Source organism: Pleurodeles waltl, chromosome 2_2 (assembly GCF_031143425.1).
Source record: "Pleurodeles waltl isolate 20211129_DDA chromosome 2_2, aPleWal1.hap1.20221129, whole genome shotgun sequence".
NCBI classification, from domain to species: domain Eukaryota; kingdom Metazoa; phylum Chordata; class Amphibia; order Caudata; family Salamandridae; genus Pleurodeles; species Pleurodeles waltl.
In genome coordinates, this window is record NC_090439.1 from 114,231,175 (window position 1) to 114,255,424 (window position 24,250).

General features: G+C 42.2%; 1 protein-coding gene across 6 annotated transcripts in view; it reads right to left on the bottom strand.

Moving 5' to 3' along the window:
* The window catches only part of RELCH (RAB11 binding and LisH domain, coiled-coil and HEAT repeat containing), a 1,006,576-nt gene that overhangs the window by 233,123 nt on the left and 749,203 nt on the right, over nt 1-24,250 (bottom strand). For all 6 annotated transcript variants that reach the window (XM_069219494.1, XM_069219496.1, XM_069219495.1 and 3 more), the window contains one exon: nt 23,118-23,217. In XM_069219494.1, coding sequence (XP_069075595.1) covers nt 23,118-23,217 — 100 coding nt within the window. The remainder of the gene's footprint in view (nt 1-23,117; nt 23,218-24,250) is intronic.

Genomic DNA, 24,250 nt, shown 5'->3' on the forward strand with positions numbered 1-24,250 from the left:
GAATCCAACTTGACCCCTACCTGTTTCTGATGAAACCAACCAATAAAAGTATCCCCCTTGTTTGCAACATAAATCTTTTCTTCTCACTTATGTCTTTTGAATATCAGCCTTGAATCACCCTACGATTTCAGTCTGTGTGCCTCCATAACCACTTGGTCGGACATCTAACTCTGCAAGTAGTTCTTGTTTTATGAAACACTCATCAAATACCCTTTTTCAGATTATAGTAGGATGAGAGCACAAGTCAAATTTCATTATAAGCGCAACATTATTCTCAACCAACGCAGAGGGGTGTCCCTGATCTGTATTTTCACAGTTCTGGTTCAGATCTATGGTATTGTTTATTTGAAGCATGTTTTGTACTTGTACTGCTTTCTCTTTGTCATTATTTTTCACCTTGCTCGTACAACATTCCAAAATGTCCTTTCTTCCCACATATGTGACAGGTTACCTTTATTGTTTGACACTCCAGATCATTAGCTCTACTTTTTTTCGGTTTCACCCATTTTTATCACACATACAGATTCTTCTTTTGTTTTTACAGCACTCATCTTTTATATTGTCTAATTCTTTTACACAATTCAACATGTGTTCAACATGTTTCGCTATAAGTATAACTTCTTCTAACGGAGCTTCATCTTTGATCCATAGTTCTTCTCTAATTTTGTTACCGCTACACCCCTGGACCAACTGGCCCCTAATCCTCTCATCTGTTGCATCACTAAACGTAAACTGCTTACATACTCCCCAATGGTCTCTGTGTCACCTTGCACTCTCATACCGAAATAATAATGCTGCATTACTGTACTGATGCGAGGAAGATAGTGTCTAACCTTTCTATACATATTTCATATTCATTCATGTTCCCCTCTTCTTCCACACTCCACATTTATTTTGAGCTGCTAAATAATGTATTTTCATCACGAGAGCTGCATAAATTCTCTTGACTACTTTGCGAGTATTTGTAATAGCCATTTTTCAATTGAATTTGGAATGGTTTAGTCCTGATGTACACAATATTTAAATTTTGGATAGAATTTACTTGTATGTTTGCCATAGATATATTTTTTTTTATGTATCTTTTTGTTTAAATTCAGCAATGATATTAATTGTAGAGAAAATCAGTTAATTATTTAAGTGATTATATTGTTAGAATTATAGTTATTATAGTGAGGTTGGGAATGGTATATGAAGGGAATCCGATATAGGTCTGATTTCCCACAAAGTATTTGAATTTTGATTATTTCGATATTTTTGATATTGTTTTGTTTAACCTCATGAGAATCTCTCTATAAATTAATTACATTGATTAGTATTGTTTCAACATTTCATATTTATATTTGAACCACAACTCCCAGCATGCATTGATATGGCAATAAGTTTTCACTATAAATAAGATTCGAAGTGTTAACAGGATGTATGAACTTGAAGAAGACCTTGACGGTTCTGCAACGTAGGATCATATGACTTTGAGGTGCAGTCTTCCTCACTTGGGGCTAGTGTGCTTATCACTGTATAGTAGATCCAGAATAAGCCCCAGTATTACCACAGTCATCAAACCCTGTTGTATAAATATGCGTGCACCGTTAGGTACTGTATTTTTTTTCCTTGTATGGTATCAGGTCTCAATGTTTATCATTTTAAGTAAAAAACTAAAAATCAGTGAAGGCAAATATGCTGTGTTTCAATTTTTTTTCCCTCATTGTTCTAAAGTTGTTGACTAAATATGTGAACTATTATAATGTAAACTGACAGTTCACTTGCTCTTCACCTGAAATGGCCGTCTCCGCCTTTGGCTTGTATCTGTTAGCGTTCCAACCCCTCTGTGCTTTTCCTCAGTACTCCTAAAATGGCCGCCGCTTCATAAATGAAACACACCAGACTCCCGACAATGTCCCCTGCACTTATCTTACTTATTCAGTGTTTCACTTCCTAGTTAAATACTATGCAGCCGTCATTTCACTTACTTCTCCTCGTGACCAGATGAAGCTGCTACTGCACCGCCACAAAGTAAGTTTCTTCCTTGTTAAACAGTAGCAGATGTTGAGGTGAGTGGGTTATAGATTTGCTCTTCCCCAAATGTGACGTTGGATAACTCACAGGAGCAAGTAGGTATTTCGGGATGTCCTGTTTATTTGATATACACCCCCACCATGACCGCCTTGCTTCACTCGTTCCGCCTTTCTCAACTGTCTCTCACGGTTTCCCACATTCCAGAATACCCCAGCTCCATCTATCTTGTGACATACGAGACGCATGTACACGAGAACACCACAGATTTCGTTGTAGGAAACAAGGATGTTTGCTCAACTCTACTGAGGCACAGTTACCTCCTTTTCTTGTCTGAGGTACTACTACCTTTGAGGTGAACATTAAGATGCTAATCTCTAATAGAAGTGAGATCTGCAGTAGTGCATTAGGTGTACTTCATACAGTCTCCTTCTAACAATGGTGTGATATTCAAAACAGCCTTGCTTCAGAAGTCTGTCAGTCCTTGACACTAAATATTATAAACATGTGACCTAGATCTGTGCTGGGGGGTTAAGGTTTTTCCTAAAACCTATACTGCATCTACAGTGCTGTGCGAAACCTGTTTGCCTCTGTACCAGAAAAGATTGAGATTTCTTTTCACCAGTTTAGGATTTTGGCCCAAGCAGTGATCGCAGGGGACAGAAATGACCAACTTTCCCAGTTGTCAGTAGCATTCAGCTGCACTTCTATCATACATTATCCAAGGTTGATATGGAGTATAGAAGAACTAATGAGCTGCATGTATATTGTGCTGGCAGTTTGTGTATCTTATTGTACACAGTTTTGGTGTGTAGAGTAGTAGTGTTTTTATATTTAGCCTGTGATAGTATTGGACTGGTTTCTCTCTTTGATAAAATATGTTGCTGTTGGAAGGGATATTCAGCTGCTCTGTATAGCACTTGCCAACACAGAGCCTTGGAGAAGTTCTTCTCTCTGCTTGTTCCAGCTGCTTCCAAATAATTGTTGAGATGCCCATCCATTACGGCGCAGACTGCTACTGCTGAACTAAAGCCAGTGTGCATGGAGATGCAGAGATGTAAGGACAGGAAATTATGCCTGAGCACTTAAGTCTCCTGTAGGTTGCATTATACTGATATCTAAACACAGTAGTTACTCTCTTTGTAATTTAAAGGGCATGATTTTGTAGTTCTTTTCATGAAATGTCAACTGACATCATTCCTTTAGCCTCTAGTCTTGCCATTCTGTAGTCGTAAAACCTGGAACCAAGGCGTAACCGATTCATCAGTATTGCCTAGTAAGCCCATGCATTAGTGTTTCCTTGGGGAATTTATATGAATATCTTGTAACGTTCAGTTTTTGTGTTTGACAGTGCGGCATTAACTTGACGCCTATTGTGTTCTCTGATAAACCGCAAAAAAGATGCTTCAGAAATGAGACCGCAAGCACTGTGTACCTACAGTGGTCAGAAATTATTTTGATGCAATTTGTACAACACCCCTGTACTGACTGATGCAAGTCATCCATTTGACCCCCAGATATTGCATGGTAGCACTCTGCAGTTTGGGGACTCCAGCTTACCCCGCCAACATCACTTTGCAGTGTCAACAGCTTCTGGAAAGGACAAGCCACCCTAACTCTTGGGCTTGGCAAAGATAAAGCAAGGCTGTGCGCTCAGAGATCCCATAGCAGAAAAGATCTAGAATCCATCCTGGAGGTGAACTGATGATGTACTGGAGTGTAATCTGTATCTGACTGTGACGCGCGGGTTCTATCTTCCTCTGCTGGAGACACAGAGTAGAAGGTTCTCCCTTTATAAAGCACCTGTAAGCTCCGCCCGCTGAGCCACGCCCCGTCCACCCTCGAAGTAGGTAAAGGAATTCCCGCCTTTTACCAGGATGATGGACAGCTTTCCAAAACGACCCCAATGCGTTTACCGCCGATTCCGGTGGTGCGTTGTTGATGCTCAGAAGCACGAGGACATCTCCACAAAGACGCACTAGTAACAATAACATTGCCAAAGGCACACAAGGTTGCTGGAGACGTTTACCCCGTGGCCCATCACGTACCCCTAGTGTACAATATAAACAGGGCGTATAAAACATGATAGGTAACGATTACTGACATACTCGTAGAAAATACTCCGGTTGGGTAGACCACGATGCTCATTTTACAGAAACTAAACCGCAACAGGAAGCACTTAGAAATATAAACGTAGCAGGTGCCGCAGTTGAAGATCAGCCTCTGGAAAGGACAAGCCACCCTAACTCTTGGGCTTGGCAAAGATAAAGCAAGGCTGTACGCTCAGAGATCCCATAGCAGAAAAGATCTAGAATCCTTCCTGGAGGTGAACTGATGATGTACTGGAGCGTAATCTGTATCTGACTGTGACGCTCGGGTTCTATCTTCCTCTGCTGGAGACAGAGTAGAAGGTTCTCCCTTTATAAAGCACCTGTAAGCTCCGCCCGCTGAGCCACGCCCCGTCCACCCTCGAAGTAGGTAAAGGAATTCCCGCCTTTTACCAGGATGATGGACAGCTTTCCAAAACGACCCCAATGCGTTTACCGCCGATTCCGGTGGTGCGTTGTTGATGCTCAGAAGCACAAGGACATCTCCACAAAGACGCACTAGTAACAATCACATTGCCAAAGGCTCATTTTACAGAAACTAAACCAATAACAATAAAATACACACACACTCTTTTAAACCTGTCTGACTAAGTATTTTTTACCCATGATTCTAATTATGTATTGTATGTGCATATGTGTGTGTGTGTGTGTGTGTGTGTGTATAAATATATATATATGTGTATGTATGTGTATATGTTGTTTCTGTGTCTGGCATGTTTGTGGATCATTGCATGGGTTGTTATACTAGATATCTATGAATTTCTGCTCTCTTTTTATCACACTTATCTACTCATCACTCTTATGTCATGTCTCTATCAAACTATCCTCCATTCTCACTCGGACTCATCCCAAATCCCTTCGACCACTTTCATCTCCTAAATATCTCTGCCTAAGCTCTTCCCTCCACCTCCACATCTAACTCACCAAACCTCACTCTACCTCTGTGACCTCCCACACAACCCTACTAAATTCTCCTGCATTCATCTCACCCTGCTACTATGCTCTCCCTAACCCTTCCACATCCTCTTTCTCCTCCGCTCCCCTTTTATTCATCTCAAGCCTTTGGATTGAGTAAATGAAGGATAAACTCCCAACTAACACTTCTGGATTTCTTTCCTCCTCCACCCCTCCATTACTCCAGTCAATCTAACTAACAAACTCTCATATCCGCAACTCAAATTAACTCATAATAATACTAAAACTGTACTCCTTATTTAAATTATACTAATCCATCACTAATTCTTGTTGGGTACCGGAGTAGCGTGCTACTCATCGAAAAGCGCTTCGACGCCTCGTCATGGGTAGTAAGCGCTATATAAATACGATTACAATTACAATTACAATTACTTTACCCTTTACACTGAATCTGCCAAAGACTCCACCAAGGATATTTTTTGAGTGGTGTCTAAGCTTACTACCGTACCAAACAGCAGAGATATTACCCGCAGACAATCTTTCTGTGGCAAACTGGCCCTCGGTTTCAGAGATAAGGTCAACCAAATATACTCCAAATTTGAGACACCTAACATTCCTGTAACCTGCGACCAATTCCCCCAATCTATTTCGGGACAGGTCTCCGTCATGGAATTTCAATCTGTCTCCCCCGATCTAGTATCCAAAAGGATTATTTCAGCCAAGTCTGGCATCACTCATGACCCCTGTCCTCCCACTACACTAAAGCTAGCCGCAGAAAGAATAGGTTTCAAACTTGCCACGATTTTTAACTCTATGTTCATCTCGGGAATTTTCCCTTCACACTGGAAAAAAAATGTGAATTCTCTCTCTTTTAAAGAAACTTGGTTTGAATTCACTGGACTCTAACAACTACTGCCCGATCTCTCGCCTTCCTCTTCCGGCAAAGATTGTTGAGAAGGGAATGAATACTCGTTTTTCTCAATTCATTCATGATAACCATCTGCTAGACCTCTCACAATTTGACTTCAGACCAGGACACAGTACAGAAACTGCGCCAATCAAAGCAAATGAGGAAATTAGGGCAGCTCTGGACAGAAGTGGTGCTGCGGCTCTCATCCTACTACACCTATCGGCGGCTTTTGATAAAGTTGACCACAAGCTGCTGGCCACCCGCCTTGAGTTTTTAAGCATTAAGGGAAAGGCACTGGGCTTTACTTACATCATTCCCCCTTGGTAGAGAGAACATTGTTAACATAGGCCACTTTGAATCCTCTCCTTTTACCCTGCCTTGCGGAGTCCCTCAGGGGTCCTCGCTTACACTCTTTAATATGTATGTTACGGAATTGGTCTCACTGATGCCATTTTTTAACTTCACTCTAAACCTCCAATGCTGACGATACCCAGATTGTGGTGTCAGCTTTTAATAATGATCTGTCTGGCAGTCTCAACCCAATTCTGCGATTGCATGTTTGCCATCAGCTCTTGGATGAGCAAACATTTTCTGAAGCACAACTCAGACAAAACTGAGGTAATTTTGTTCAGAAATCTTTCACCAGTTTGGTACCCTACATGGTGGCCTGAGGAATTAGGCTCCCTTCCCACCCCTGTATCAAAGGCCAAGAACCCGGGAGTACACATTGATAACAAACAAAAATTTGCCAGTCATGTAAATGCTGTGGTCTCTTCCTCCTTTTTTATTCTCAAAATGCTGAAGAAAATGTTCCCTTTATACCAATCCCTACCAAAACAATGTTGTCACTCCCTTGGTACTATCGAAATTGGATTATTGTAACAGACTTTACACATGTTTGCAGGAACAGTACCTTAATAAATTACAAATGCTGCACAATGCAGTCACCAGGCTTCTTCTTGGAATTCCCAAATTTCATTCCATCTCATAATCTATCCACAAGCTACACTGGTTTCTAGTAAGAAGCCAAATCAAGTTTAAGGTTTTGTGAATAGCCCATAAGGCTCTACACAATTCTCGCCCTGACCTTTCAAAGTAAAGTCTTGAGTGGTATAAACCCAGTAGACCTCTTTGCTCCTCTGGTTCAATGAATATGGTAATCCCAATATTTAGGAAGGTCAATTGGAGAGGCACGAGTTTCATCACTGGAACCACCAGCATTCCTCCACACAACAGAGCCTTGTCTCTATTGATATCCTTTAGGAAGGAGCTGAAAACCTAGTTGTTTTCTATGCAACTGGGCAGGCTGATTCCTCACTGTCTCAGGATAGATCAGCTTAGCGTCATGACACCCAAAAGTAATCGCACTCTTTATAAATCTCTTTAACAAAATATATTCCAGTTCAAATGTAATATCATACTCAACATTCTAGTTACAACTGCATTAATCCTAACACATTTTCTTCTTCCTTGGCGCTCTTCTATTACCTACTCTTCCCCTTCTCCTCCCTTGGACTTTGGAATTGTTGATCATTGAGTAATAAGTATTTTACAACATTTTTATATGTTACTCAGAATTGCAGCACCAGTTCCTATATATTACTGATAATTAGCTATGACCTAACGAGACTACAGTTACCACTGTTCTCATTACTATGACTTCCTTCTGATATTCTTTCCTACCTGTTGTAATGCTACTCCTTTTCTAACATCTACTGTTCTCCTACTGGAAATATCTTTGTTTACTTGACTTTTAGTATTACCTCGTAAGAGTGCCCCTGTTACTACCTCTTCCCCTGTGTGTTTCACCATAATTTGAGGAATATAACAACTGCTCAATTATTCTCTAAAACATGGGCATTATTACCGCCTTTCACATCTTTGACCATTGGTTCTGCAGTTTTTGTCTTTCTGATTCTCTGATGTCTCTCGATGCAGTTGCTCCCTTCAAGACCTTTAGAATGTCACTTGACCATCACAGCCCTGGCTTAACCTGGAAGCTATATGATCATCATACTTCTGTACATCAGTATGAAAATTGCTGTCATAAATATAGGTCTTAAGACTGTCTTTCTACATTCTTTATAAGGCATGGCAAATATGCACTGTACTTCAAATCTGCAAAGGAATTAAATTTACAACAGCTTCTTAAGGACTAAGCCCATACTAAAGTAATATATTTTCTGTAATTAACAAATTATTGTCTCAATGGTGGACCAATGGACCATCATAATGAACTGGAAATCAAGCTCAGGTCCCCCAACAGCTCAACTGTATGGGGCAGTTACATGCAGGCCATAAGCTGAAGTCAAGCTCTCCAAAAAGAGAATGTATGTGGACTCATGAAGTAATCAATGGCGTAAACATGGGTGCAGCACTCCTTCATGCAAGTTATCAAAAGTGATGAACACCCTCCAGAGATATGAGCATGTATTAGTTAGGAAGCAACTTCTCTTTAGCCCTTACTATTTTCATACTAATAGGAAATACTCGGTTGGCCAAAGCTATTATGAGAAAATAGATCACCACACAAAGAACTAGCGGCTGCGGGGAAGGGTAGAGAAAAGCTGACTCTTTCAGTTATTCCAACTCACTTCCCATGCTATTAACACTAAAGCAATTAGACAGGAATCACTGCATAAAGAAGGTCTTACGGCGGCTCAAGCCTAAAAGAGTTGTTGAAGAAAAGATAATTATGGACTTATTATGAAAAAGGCAAAGAGGAGAAATAAGACAAGACGGAAAGAGAAACTATAAAAACTACAGGGACTGGTCTACAGGAACCTATGATAGGTAAGATTATACATTTTACTGAATATGTGAAGTGATACTATAGCATATGAGGTACCAAACTCTCTGAAATGTAACTACACCATACAACTTTTGTATGTTGCTGAACATGCAATAGAAACAAAAAGAGAGGTTTTCTTTTGCACTCAGAATGCTAATAAAAAAATGAATAAGTGATTGTTGTCTTCTCCTATCCATGAAACAAAACTCTTTTCATCCTGCTCCACAGATGAATTTGTTAATTACTTCACCACTAAAATACCTGGCATCCGAGCTGCTTTTCTATTGTCTCCAATCTACCAGTTTACTAATACCACTTCTAGGCCTGTCTCAAGGACCCCATCAGACTCTTACTACACTCTCACCAAGGTTTCCAATTCCATCTACCTGTATTTGAATTTGATATATTGGTGACTCTTCAGGAGTGAGTGGAAACAACTATTTTGTAAAAACTCTCTACCTTTTGCTTTGACCAAGGTAGTACTTTTCCTTCTACTATCCTTTTTGGTTTCTCTTTTTTTCATTTCTTTCTCTCTTGTGGGTTCTTTCCTTTCTCATTAAATATATTTTTTCTTTTAAATTCACCATTGGACCTAAATGTTCTTTGTAATTACACGGCAATCTCTTTTCTCTCATTTCTTTCTTAAAAGTTTGAACATCTTATCTAGATTCGACTCTCACTCTTCAGCCATACAAATTACCTTTTTTTCTACTGCTCAATCATGTTTCTGCTGAGGATACTCCACTAAACCTGCTTTTTTCTGTCTCTAAAATTCTGCTCTGCTCATGCCACAACAAGCAATCCTTTAGTTTAATTCTGATTTTCCTTTCTGCTGCTTTTGACTCATTGAATCCCTCTATTCTTTTGTCTTCTCTTCTTTGATTTGGCATCTGGGGTCCTGTTCTTTCTTGGTTTTCACCCTACTCATGCTGTACATATCCTGTAAAGGGCAAGGTTCTTGCAATCACTGATGCACTATGGAATCCCAAAAAACTCAGTTATTGGCCAGGTTCTTTTATTTTCTGTACACACTGTTTTTTTATTTTCTTTAATCTCTGCTCATAGTTGAAACTCTCATTCCTACAAAGATGACTGCTTACCTTGTGGAACAACATTCAACTTGTCCAGTGACAGCTGAAGCCTCAGCAGTAGCTCTTTAGATACAATACCTAGTAAAAGTAAGGTGCTCCTTTTCCTACGTCTTCTGTCTTCCCTCGGACTCCTCTGCTGTCACCTCTACTCACTATACTGCATTAATGGAAATCTACTCAAATTCTAGGTGTCATATTCAATTGGATTTTTCACTCCAGATTTCTTTGTTATTAAGACCTGTAATTTTCAGCTTTTAAGTACTAGCAAACTCAAACCTTTCATCCTGTTCTCTTTTCTGTCACATAATCTGCAGATCTTAGTTCGGTCCTATTTTAGCTCCTGCTCTTCTGGTCACCTACATATATCTTCAGAATAGCCCCTTTTCAGATAATTCACACACTTTTCTCTCTTTCACCTATCTCTCCAATGCTTCACTTTGTATCAATGTAAACTTTCTCTACATAGTCTTTAAGTGTCCACACTTATTGGCGCCACCATAGCTACGTTCCTTAATCTTGCATTATGTCCTTAGAAAGGGAACTTTATTCTGACTCTCAATGTCTTTCATTTCTCTCTGCGTTTCGGAGTGCTCCTTCTCTTTCTCACTCATTTGAGTAATTACACCCTCAACTCCAGATCGGCTACCTGTTGTTTAACATCTCCACCTGATCTATCTACCTTCGAGAAACTGTTCAAAGAAGCTTTATTATTGTCATGTTCTCAGAACTGACTTGACTCTTGTCGATAACTGACTTACCTTTCCCATTTGTATTAACCTATTTTGTATTTCAGGACATATTTGTTAGATGGACAATTCTCTCTGCTCCACTGAAAGTTTAATATGCCTGTGTGGCATACAATTTACCATTATGTAGCCCACTATTGTCCTCCAGTCTCCATCAAACCAAAAAAGACTAATCTGCTGACTAAGTTCATTACAATATTACACTTAACATTTAACAGATGTCTGGATAATTATAATATTCCATTAAAAAAGATAATATTCCAGGCTTATGCTACTGAATAGAACATTTGTGGATACATCTGCTTGTAAGGAAGGGACAATCAAAAAGCTATATTTTTCCCTCTCCAACTTTATGAAAGTCAATATTTTTTTACTTTTGCTGGGATATAGGTGGGGGGAGGCAATCTCATGTGGAAAGTCATAAGACACAATGCTTTCAAGGGAAGAGAGGAGACCAGTACAGGCAAGTCTGACAGTTGTATTTCTATGGAGACTGAGTTCTAACAGCCTAGTAAAGGGAACAAGATCGCTCCCTCCTCCTTGAGACTCAGGGTCTTATTGCAGTGCTAGCAGGGTAGTAAGTGTTCGCCTTCTTTGATAGGATAAGTATACTGGGTCTTTGTTACAGGCACCAGACATACACAACCAACGTTTCTTGACGTAAATCATGACCAGTAGTCCAGATGAGTGTAGGCTATCAGGGACCCCCACTACTCAGGCAAAATGCCACAGATATGTATTCAGCATGAAACATGTAGACAATCCAACACTAAACAACCGGTTATTTTTAAGTTGTCATAGGGCGACACCAATACAATATTCATTTTGCCTACCATAGTCAATTGTATCTTTCAAGACCCATGGGAGCAGGCCCTCTCAAAATTAATGTAAACAGGAGACTGCAGGATCAGTATAATTTGCCACAGATGACAGCAACTCCAAAAGTAAGAATGTATACATTTTTTTTTTTTACAGACATCATTTATTGGTTTTAGTAAAGTAACAGCAACAAGTACATAACACAAGCCATGTCAAACCATGTGGTATAGAACAGCACAGTTCGTGACATACATTAACAAAGGAGTATTCACCCAATTGAACCTCTCCAGCTCGACGGAATAGGACATGAAACATCATTATCAGTGGAATTTATATAGTCAGTTGAAGTGAACACCTGCCAGAACCCCCCCCCCACCCCCCCACCCCCCCGGATCCACAAATTTGGGCAGACGTTTTGCTCAGACTCCCAGATCCTCCTTCGCCCTTTCATCACGTCTACATTTTTTGGATCGCTCCTCCTCAACAACAGCTCATTCGGCAACATCTATCGCTCATCTAACCACACTGGGGCCAGGCTGACCCATCCAGTAAATCACAACCAGTCTCTTAGCCAGAAGAAACAAGTTTAAAAACAAACTCCTTTTCCGACACTTCCTCTGTCGGATATTGCCCAGCAGGCAAATAACTGGGTCAGCTGAAACCGGCATTCTCACCACGGCAGCCACATGCGCCACCAGTCATCCAGCAGACATGCGCCACCAGGCAGTTCCATGCCAGATGTAAGAAAGATGCCACAGGAGCCTGACATCAGGGGCAGCTACTGGGTTAACTGGGATCTATTTTATGTAGAAGCAGTGGTGTCACGCATGTGCAGTGCGGAAAACTGAAGTGGGTAAGTTTAAACTAGCATTACAGAAGATAGACTAAATGAACATACAGATCCTATTGCACTGCGCATCCTCCAGTTGGACCTCTATTTCACTATCCCAGTCTTCCCAGGCAGGGTATGGAACAAGTGCACTATCGGCCATCATGGCTCTGTAGAAATGGGAGAACAGGTGGCAGCCCCCACCCAATTCCAACAGACCGCGGAAAGTGAGCGATGTGGTCAGAGTCGCAGGGAATGTGGGCCATACATTTACGACTATGGCTCCTATACTAACATGTATGAAACATTGCACAGGCCCTACTCCATAGCTATATCCTCAATGGTAAGAAACACTTCATTGGGGTATAAGTAAAAACACGTGTCTTACATCTTTAGAGCGATTTCTCCCATGAGCTGCAACCTCTGGTAGAGCAGACGTCATTTTAGGTTTAGTGTTAGAGCAAGGAGGTGGTGGAGGGTTATCTATCAAGGGCACCATTCATTACACAGTTAAAGTCCCCAGCCCATAGCATTCGGGAATCCATAGCAGGGGGAAAATACATTCTGCATACTGAGATAAAAGGACTCAAACAAAGCTGGGTCCATATGTGTTAAAGTTTGCCCTGGAGTAACAGTTCACAACCCTCCACATCTGCCTCCATGAACGCCAGGGCAAAGAGTACCCCAGGGGTAAACCAAACCAGGACACGCAGTGAGAAAGACGAGTAACTGGTATAATATACCTGACCCTTCCATTTCCTGGCTAGCTTCACAGCCTCCACATTTGTAAGGTGGGTTTCCTGCAGGTACACAATATCAACAAAGTGTCTCCTAAAATGTGACAGCATCCCATAGCACTTTTTATATAATTCCAATCCCCACACATTTCGTGAGAGGAGTTTATAAGTTCCAGGTGCACTTATTATGACCTAACAGAACAGGGCATCCTTCCCTATGTCAAGATGGCAATGAACTCATGAAAAAAACAGAACAATTAACACTCCAAACCTCCTCCCTCAACCCCGGACAAGCAGGACTAAACCATAATATCGCACATGCCCAAAGAGACTGAAGAGATTGAAGTGTCAGGATGTACACCACTGCTAAACAAACTCCACACAAAGAAAACCCTCAATGTCGTGAAGAAGCACCCCTCTTCACCACGTACAACAGGCATTGAACCATAGTAAAGTAAGACAGAATAAGTAAACACCTCCAAAAAAAAAAAACATTGGCAATTCAGCCAACCAGTCACTCCCAGAAAGGTCTTGTACCCCCCCCCCCCCCCCCCAACCAGACTCGAGGTGCTGGAAGACCCCATGTGTGTATAAGCAATCATCTACCACTGTGCAGAGATTAGGAATGGTTCCAGCATCCAACAGCGAAATGAAGGAAGAACAATCACTCCTCCACATCAACTTTCTCTCAAGCAGACAACGATCAGTCACTCACTTCCCCTCCCACAATGCACAGCAGACCAGGCCCACAGGGCAGGTCCCCGCAGACAGGAGCACTACAGGCAATTCATAAAGGTGGTACATTGTCAGACACAATGTCACTAGGGAGCATCGGAGACCTTGCCATTGTGGAAAGGTCACTCCGTCCCGTCTTGGACACCGGTAAATGCTCCAACACTGCGGTGTCCATGGTGCCATAATCTCGAATCACAAAGCGAGCAGTGTCCCCCTCCCTCCCCGCAGGCTGGAATTCGCCCCAGGATCAGGGTCAATGGTGCCCACATCGCTTACCATTAGTGTGAAAAGACTCAACTGTACTCAGGAGGACACACAGGTGGTCTATCTGACATATCTAGCCAGGACCAGAGAACCTCAGGGCGCTCCAAGAAGTGTGACTTCCCGTCCACTATGGCATGCAGTTTGGATGGGTAGAGGAGCATCTATTTGAGGTCTGTGGCATGCAGTCTTTTCTTGACCTCTAAGAACGATTTGTGACACTCCTGAAACTTCTGTGTGTAATCAGAGTATATTGCAATGTTTCTGTTCTCTAACTGTGGAACAGGAGCATTCCTGGCAGCTCTCAGGATCACATCCCTGTCTTTGTAATTTAGTATGCGTGCAATGACCGCCTTCGGAGGGGCATCCGGAGAAGGGACTGGTGCCAAAGCCCTGTGTGCCCTCTCTTTAACATGAGTCAGACAACCCTCCAGGCCATAATTTGTTTTTCACCCAGAGTTCCAAGAAATGCTCTGCAGACTGGCCCGCTGCCCTTTCTGGGAATCCCAAAAGGCACAAGTTGTTCCTCTGTGAACGTCACTCAGCATCCTCAGCTCGATCTTCCAAGGTGCCAGTGACTGTTAGTCGGTTCACCTGCTATTTAAATTGTCATATCTCCGTCCAGACGGAAGCAATGTTGGATTCAGCATTTTCCACCTTGTCCGCCCACTTTGCTTAAAATCTGCCCACAGTAGATTAATTTAACTGGAGACCCATGCAATCTGTCCCCTCTCTTGATCCCTATTTTGTCTCCTAGAAGGTGGCACAGGAGAGTTCTTCCTGATGCTCTGGGGAGCGATCCTGGGTGCCACAGTGTTTCTGTCTAGTGATTATCTGGGTGGCCAGGCGAGGGGTGGAGTATTGAGTAATGCTATTCCACGGCTGCTGCCCCTGGGCCTATCCTTCCTATAATAGAGGTTAGACAGTTCAAAGAGTAAGCACTAAATTCTCTTCTTAATCTAGTATAGAGGTGCTCCATTAAGTCCGCACAGGCAGGCAGCAGCCACTTCAGGGGAATGAAAATGTTGCAGGTGTCCGGAAGTGCAGGCGACCAAATGCTTCCACAATGCGCTCAGCACTGTGCATTAGGCGGAGCGGGACAGACTGCTGAGCCACAGAAGAGCAACTGTAGTAGTGTCAAGGGACAATATCCGCAGAGGGGTCTACAAGGAGAAGCAGACGTCAATGCTCAAGCAGTGCAATGACCACAAGTCTGGGGGGCAAGTCAGGGCCATATCCAGGTCCAGACAGTGGCCAAGTCCTTAAGGGGGGGCCAGGAGTGAGGGATTGTTCCACTCTTCACAGTTCCTCTCCCCCACCAAAAGTCAAAAGGGCTGGAGTAGCACGTGTGGGGTGGGCAGGAGCATTTATGCCCCCACACTCAATGAAGTTCATCATGCAACATTAGGGCCGACAGACCCCCAAAGCACCCTGCATCTGTTACTCTGAAGGGGAGCTTACCTCTTTGAATCATCCTCCAGCACAGGCAAGCCGAGTTTAGCACCCTGTGCCATCACAGACAGCAAGGCGCCAATAGATCCTCCCAAAAATTCACCCCTCCGCCGAGCTTAACAGAAGGGAGATACTAGTGCCCCTTTCGTAGGGGCCTCCTCCGGTATTGTCCATGGACCTCTGGTCATGCCATCACTCAGGACAGATCCAGTGTCAATGCTGCTTAGGGCTTTCAGCAAGGGACACCCACCAGGTAGGGGAGATGCTTCCTTGCAGTGAGCAGGTGTGCTCCAAGCTGCCATTGCAAGGGCAGGTCGCACCTGCAGCAAAATGCCCCAGACAGGCTGAGTCGGGACCCAGGGATATCACTCCTGCATTGCAGGCTCAGGGGATCTCCAGAACCCCGCTGGCAAAGAAGTGTTGATAGGGGAAGGGGGGAGGAGTGAGGGGGAGAGTTACACTCCTGGCGTACAAGATTGCACAAGAGCCCCGGCAGGATCTCACCCAAACAACATTGGCTGCTCCAGCATCCCCTGGGCCAGGGAGCCAGCCAGCACACCCAGAATGCATATCTGGAATATCCAATCGGCTGTGTGGGCCACTGCTGCAGCACCCTCACAGGCCCCGTGTAGTTATTACAATGGAAGGGAGGAGGGTTCACCCAGTGACCACACACAAATTCATGTCCGGAGCCATAACAGCCCTGAATTGCATAGGCGGTGCTGGTTATTGTGCACTTCTCTCCTCGCCCCCAAGAGGGCCGCTCAGTGTCCACTCCCTCCGAGGGCCCCACAGAGGTGAGGACAGACATGCCACGGTCAATCGGGGCAAGATGGTCGTCTAGGTGAGCAGGATGTTGGAGGATTCAGTGGTGGGGAGGCCAAGCTCCCTAGAAGCATGGCCCAGGTTGGCCACGCCCCCCATGTATAGTTAATGGTCTCAACCTAAAACGAACACGACAGCCAACACAAGGTTAAACAACACAAGAAACCTGAACAATGCAAGGAGTTTATCACAACCATCTGCACAGTGTCTTCCAAGAAAACCACCAGCACCGAATCAAGGATGGAAGGTACTGCAAGTGATCAAGAAGGACATAGAAAGCATTATTTCAAAGAACATTCACTAGAACTGGGGGGAAGGAGATAAATGCTTTCTGATAAGTTATATGCACTGCCTTTCTTGGAGCATGCAGGTACCTTAGCTTCAGAATGTTAATTGTTAGCAGAATATTTCTTCCAATAGCTCCCCTTCTGCCTTTAGAACCGGAAAACATAGTTGCTAACCCTGACGTTTCCCACCAAAAAGGAATATAGGATCAACATATGCAAGAATAAATAACTGGACAACTGTATTTACAACAGGCGTGATGACAATCGATACAAGGCTATTTCTTTATAAAAGCTGCACATCCAATAAACTGATTCTTAGTAGGAGAACAATTGTTACAGACTTTACATTCTAAATGATTTCAGAAACAATTTTAAATTGAATTTCTATTTGAGGTACTGTTGGACCCGACATCCTTGGTATGGTCTTCTCTCAAACGTTTTGCTTTCACTAACCCACAAATCCCTGTTTTCTGAAATTTGTTTTGGTGGTATTAGGGCTCTGTGCCCTTTACTACTACTAACCAACGCTAAAGTGCTTTTGCTCTCTCCCTAAAACATTAGAAAATTGGCCTACACCTGATTAGCACATTCAATTTCTGTATAAATCCCTAGTGTATGGTACCTATGGTAGTACATGTACCCCGGGCCTGTGAATTAAATGCTACTTAGTTGGTCTGCAGCACTCATTGTGCCACCCACTAAAGTAGCCCTTTAAACATGTCTCAGGCCAGCCATTGCAACCTGTTGTGCAGTTTTAAACTGCCATTCTAACCTGGCAAAATAAACTGTTTCACTTGAGTAAAACGTATTTTTTTATACATATGAGTTACCGCTAAGGTAGGCCCTAAAGACCCATGGGGCAGGGTGCACTGCATTTAAGAAATAGGACATGTTCTTAAGCTGTATGTATCCTAGTAGTGAAAAACGGCTAAATACTTTTTTCACTATCGTAAGACTTACCTCTCCCATTAGTTAACACTAGAATACCTTATTACATTTAATCGGATTACCTTATACCATTTAATATGTGCTAACTTTGGATTGGGAGAAGAAGGGGATATCATGTTTAGACTCAAATTAATTGTAATTTCAAATCCTCTTAATGGTGAAGTCAGATTTTAATTCACAATTCTGAAAATGCTACTTTTAGAAAACTGGCATTTTCTTGTCCAAACCATTTGATGCCTGCTACCAGTGTCCTGTCTCACATGACTGCGAATGGCTCTGCCGTTGGGCTTTGTGTATTCCTCCCAGACACTGAGACAAAAGGGGACTATGTTTTAGCAGGATTGGCCATCCTGCCAGGAGTGCTGGGGGTGGAGCAGTTCCCTGCCCCACTTACACTTCAAGGGGATTGTCCCTGGGACACACAAAGGGACCTGACACTAATCTTTTATCACCCCAGAATTCTTAGAGTCATGGAAGGGAAAGGAAAACAAATCTAGAACCAGATGTGGTGATAGTTTAAGAAATCCCTAACTTCAAAGGCTGGCACCAGGCAGAAATATTAGAACCTCAGAACACGTATTCATTACACTCCTAGACATGTGGAACACTTCAGAACAACTACTGGACCCCAGAGGAGTTCCCTGTTGCTACTAGAGGACTGTCCTGCTGCTTAAAGGCCTGCCTTGCTGATTGAGGAAGATCTGGAACATCTTCTTGAACTAGGACCACCAGAAGTGACTGCATCGGCTAGCTGACTGGCCCTCATGTGTGAGCTATGCGGATATAAGCTCCTGAGGCCTTGGCCCCTGCACATGGCCTCTGCCAGAGTGAGTCCTAAGCCCACAAGTGATGCCTCTCTTGTCCTGGACCCTTGGAAGAGGTGCTAGAGTTGCTGGTTCTGCTAATCCTAAAACTTGAGACACAGAAGATTTTCACCAAAATCTGCATGGATAAGCAGCAGAAGACAAGGAACAAACTGCCAGGCAATTCGCACAAAAGGATGGCTTTATTTTGCTGTAGCTTCCACTTCGTTCTTCTCCACAGCAGCAAATCTTTGTGAGCTGGAACTCTCAGCAATGGTATCAGGCCTTGTGGAGCCCTCTTTGGCTACAGCCTGTAGCTTTGTCCCGTTGGAGATTTTTAACTTGAAAAAACATTGTCTAAGTCTGAAGGTAAAAATCTTCACCAGGCTTGATGGTGACCGGATAACGATCCATAATGACGACCTTCTTGGCATAGAAATTCTGCTTTTCCTGCTCAGAGCATTTTCTCGCTATTATCGACAGCTTCATTGAGACTTCAGCCAGAAGCTCTCCACCAATGACTCCTCCTCAGACACAGCCAGCAGCCTTGCTCCTCTGAACTCTACCTTTCCTGGACTTTTCTTCTGAAAAGTTTTCAAGGTTGTAGGTAATCCGAGGTGAGCAGATTCCACCAAATGTATTCGACCACACTCCAACACAGCGGGCCCTAACTTTTGACTTTGTCCTTGCCTTGTCTTGCATGACTAGACTTCCATGGTTGGCACCTTGATCTTTTAGGCACTAGTTTTCACTAAAAACTTTAAAAATTCATAACTCTGGTTCTACTGATTCGTGTATTCATTTTGGTGTGATTATTTTTCTCAAAATTTCTCAGTTTTTCCGAATTTGTTTGAGATTTTTCTTGTATTGTGTTTTCCCTTTATTACTGTTTGTGTGCTGCATGAGTACTTTACACAGTACCTCTAAGTTAAGCCTGACTACTTTTGTTTCAAACTACCAGAGGGTTAATCACAGGTTAATTTAGGGACTTTTGTGGTTCAACCTGACAAGTACTACGGTTGTTGCTTTAGTAGGCTTCCACCCCTTCAACCATTAACCCAATTTTTCACAGGTACTAAAGAAATAATTTGGTCATTGGAATACTGAAGCATACTTGCTGTAACTTGATATACTGCAGGTAATTATCACAGTAGAACTAACAGAAAGGATAATGATAATCAGATGAACTCCTTTGCACTCAAGATACAACAGCTTTGCAGGCAAAACTTTTGTAACTCAGGGAAAACAGAGATTTGTAGTCTACATTTGCACATATGAAACCTGCTCAAATAAAAAATAAACTGCAAGTGAAGGCCGACCAGGATTTAAATCCACCTTCTGAATTACTTTTGTGAGACTTGTCAATAAAAATGATGCTGGGTTATCTAAATAAAATATGTTTTTCAATGTCCACTCTTGTCCGTTACACTGCACTTTTACAAAATTCTAGTATTAAATCATAAACTGCCCAAGTGTATTTCACCAGTTACACAATGAGTTTCCAGTGTACTTAAGCAGCTTTCGACAGGGTGCTTTGCAACAACTTACAGACAGCAGGGGCCGCCGCAAATCTCAAGGGGAGGGACAAATTAAAAAAAAAAGAAAAAAAAAAAGTACCCTTTTCCTGTTGCCTACACCTCCTGCCGCGTTGCTGCTCTTTTGTCAATGTGGTGTCCCAGCGTTCGCTGGGACGCCAGCACAAGCTCCCCAGCAATCCTGCACTGCTTACATGCTAAATATAGCAAGTAACCAGTGTCAGGATTGGTCTGAGCGGCCTGGAGTGCCGCTCAGACACAAGCGTAGGGTGTGTGCTGTTTCTCCAGCCCGGCTGTATATAGAGCTGGGCTGGAGAAACCTAAGTGTGCATGTGTGTTTGGCTAGACTCATACAACCGGCCAAACACACAGCCCATAGCCTAGACCCACCCAGAACACACTGATAAAATGATAATTAAATATTGTTTATTTTTAATCTCCTGGCTTAGCCAAGAGGGCGACGCTCCTTCGCCATTGCATAGGAGCCACCCCTGCTTACAGACTGCACACACATTTATCAAATAACCCCATTACTTTAATTTCTGTACATATATTCCCCAGGGTGTGTGCACACACAAACATATGCACATACAAACACACACAACCTTACTTTGCACCCTGGTGTTGTGTGGTGATATGAGAGTAATACTGTGGATGGCGGCACAAGGTTCAACAGACTCCAGATCTGGAAATGCAGGAAGACAAGATTCCTACCAGCGAATAAACGGTTTTAACATGTAATGGGGTCTACACAGAAGAATAAAAGGATAACTTGGGTGTGTTATTAAAATGTACCATTTAGGAAACAAAAGACTTCACACGATACAGGGTGAACTTCTAAATACTGGTTTATGCTATAGCACTGGGTAGGAATAATGAGATGGATTAGAGCAGGTTGGAAAGAATCCAAATACTTCAGTCACCAAATATCAATGTTTTACAGGAGTGGAAATTAATAACCTATACCCTCCTGGAGCTAAAATGAACTGGCGAGTGAGTCATTCAGAGTAAGGGCTACAGTACACAATAACGAGAAGCTGTCTAATAAAGGCCTCAATAGGAGCGGGTCACATTTCTGTTATTGATGAAGCTACACAAAGGCGCCAGCGAAATCTTCAACCTCATTATAGACTTACCAAACAATCATGTATTCATAACCCATATACTAATTACAAGATGGCTTGACTATTAAAAATTGAATGTTGCCAACTGAAATTTATTTAAACTTTGGCAATAAAGTAACTTTTCACAGCTCTAATTTTTCAAAATGCTCGCTGAAACAGCATGACAACATGGCAGGCTCTGATACGATAAAAAAGACGTATTTACTTTTGTATTTGTGTACATCTTTAGCTGTCGTCAACACTGGTGTTGCGGTCTAAATGGGTCTCACATAGGCCAACAAAATGCATGCTATCTACTTAATGTAAACATTGTATGGATTCCGTGTTCAAACCAGCATCAATCACAATCTATGTTCTATGTTGCAACACATTATGAAAAATATCAGTTGATTAAAAATGTTCTCCAATGATACAACAAAAACTTTAGGGAAATGACAACAGGCGTTACGCATCACAACAGTTTGATTTAGTAGTGTTAGTGGTCAGTTCTGTTCATTGTGATTCAATGGTGTAGTCTCATAAATAAAGGAAAAAGTGCCTTTCTGGAGATTAGTGTAATGTTCTCGTTCTCTCTTTTTCATAAGAGGCTGTGAATGGCAGCTGTGCGAGAAGGGCCAGAAACCGCTTTTTCAAAAGGCGCTAAGACTTTACACATTTTCAGAAGGGACTAATTGCAAAAAAAAATATTTGCAAACTCTCTCTGCCCATGCATAACGAACCATTCCACTACTGTTCCAAAGGCACATGGCATGGGACAGGGGCTCCCCAGTCGTTTCACACCTATTCTAAGCACACCTGCTTGTTAGAAAGGACTCCATGTTATTTAATTCAAATTATACGGTTTATTGCTAGGTTTATTTGGCAGCATATTATTTTCTTTTTATTGTTGTGGCATATGCGTCAATAAAAAAAAAAAAAAAAAAAAAAAAAAATCTTTGCAACAGCTTCTCAAGGACAGACCTACAAGCTTTACCACAGCTTATGCATTTCCCGCAATTCACACGACAAAAGCTAAAAAGAGAAAAAGCCCATTTCAGCGAAGCCTGACAGCAACAACAAAATAAATATCCTAAAAAAAACGATATATAATCAGTGGAAGCTTTCGCCCACGTCATGTCAAAGACAAAAGGTAGAATAAAGAGCAAATGGGCTGGAATGACTGCTGGAATTTGAGGTGGGGGTGGAGGGCTGCTGCTCCAAGAGGGAAAATCTTAAAGTGACATCTTTTGGAGAAGCGTTAGTCAGTCCTGCCCGCAATACATGCATTACCAACCTCATGAAGTAAGGGAGAGCAAAAACAACAAATTACCTGCAATACAAGTTCAAGACTTTGTTATCCTTTGTACAGTATGATCAATTTGGTGAGGGATGGTGCCAAAAGAGTATAAAGTGGATAGATGTGTATATTGCTGATCAAGGTTACATACTTGAATAGAGGCTTTGTCAAGTAATAACACATACCTATATTGTCAACACACAATAGGAAATTATATATATTTGCAAGTGGGAATCTGAAAAGGTCATAAAGGCACAGGGTAAGCCTGTGTACCCGCACAGCACACCACTTCATTTGCCACACAATTAGTGGGGCCTCTTCTTTGTATTTGCGCATGTGAGTCAGTGTCCCTGTTTGCAATTGTTCATAAGATTCTCCTTAATCCAATAATACTCAGCATGTGTATTTTTTCTATGTATAACTATATACGTGTGTGCATATATATATATATATATATATATATATATAAAGATAGATATATACTACTATGAACTGACCCACAACCTACAGTTTAATGTCTTTTATACGTTGTCATAGATAATGTGCTATTGTCCACATCAAAGGGATGTGCTTGTTATAAATTAAATATCGCTGATTTGAACACTGGTCCCAGAAAAGCAAAACAATTTCAAATAAGAATGAGAAATAAAACTATGGAAACATACAGCACTCCAACTCAGAAGTATTATATCAGAACAAGCAAGCCATCCATCCAAGTAATACTACATAATACGTTCTGCATGCGGATGATAAAACTAAAAGCACATGGTTTACACAAAATGGCTAAGCACACGGGGTGATAAGCATTCTCATCAGTCGAAATTGGGCAAGGAAAAATATCTGCTCCATCACACAGTTCACAGTACATCACAGTTTTTTAAAACAAACATTTCGCACAAAATGCAACGCACTTACCTCAAACATTCTTGCAGCAGTGCATCGAACGAGTGCTGATGTATGGACAACTCCATACCACAGTACTGTTAGCAGCAATTCATGGTATGCTGGATTGGTACTGCAATAAAAAAAAGATAAAGTTACCTTTACACAGAATTAAAATCTTAACCTTAGGCCGTTTTAAATGATCAGTTTGTGGGTACTGCGGTCATCTGGTGGAGAACTGGAAACTCCTTCAAGAGTTGTTACTACAGACTTTTGTACTTCGCCTCTTTGCAAGCCCTCACCAGTTGAGCTAATCGGTGTGAATGGTCGTACCTAGCCTCAAGGGTCTGCAGGAGGAATTGGTAATGGGAAAGAGCCTACAAATGAGGAGTAAAAAAAAAAAAAAAAACACCACTAAGGTAACTTTATACTACTCTTACATCCAGGCAGCTATCCATTCTCAAAAAGAGTAAATTCCATGGCAACAGAGTTAGAAAGATAGAAAAACAGCATCATGCAGCTTAGGTTTCAGCCAGCAGGTTGCAGAGATCTGTTTGGTACACTTTTACATCACCCCAGAAAGAAGCAAAAAGAGCCTAGAGACCACAGTGTGTGTGGGACAACCCATATAGAAACGTGCAGATGGCTCAGAAAGGTCCATGCTTGGAGATTGCAACTAATGTTGTTTTAGCGGTGGTAGTGTGTGCCATGACCATGTACTGAGGTGATGTGGAGCTAGATGCACACAGCAGCAACGGATGATGTATTAACCAACTGGCAAGGTTGGTCTTAACAGCTGCTCAGCCAGAAATCAAGATAAATGCACAAAACAAACTTTATGTCCAGACTGGTCTGTCTCCTCAGTCAAGGAAGCAGAGTTATTTTTAAAAAATGAAGTTAGGAGAACAACTTCTTCATTTAGACTTTTGCTAAGGAGGGTGACTTCAGATAACTACACAGGCTTTGTGGAATTCTGATAGAGTCTCCGAGAAACAAGGGTTTGCAGTTCACTTCTTCGACTAGTGGATGTTGGTGCTCGAATTCGTTTTTTTTGTAAATGGAGGTACATGTCATAGGAGGCCGTCGGTTCAAAGCACTGTGAATCGACCAGGCAAAGCAGCAGCTCAGGCCCCACTGTGGCACATCAAGGCCCGCACTGAGTATCC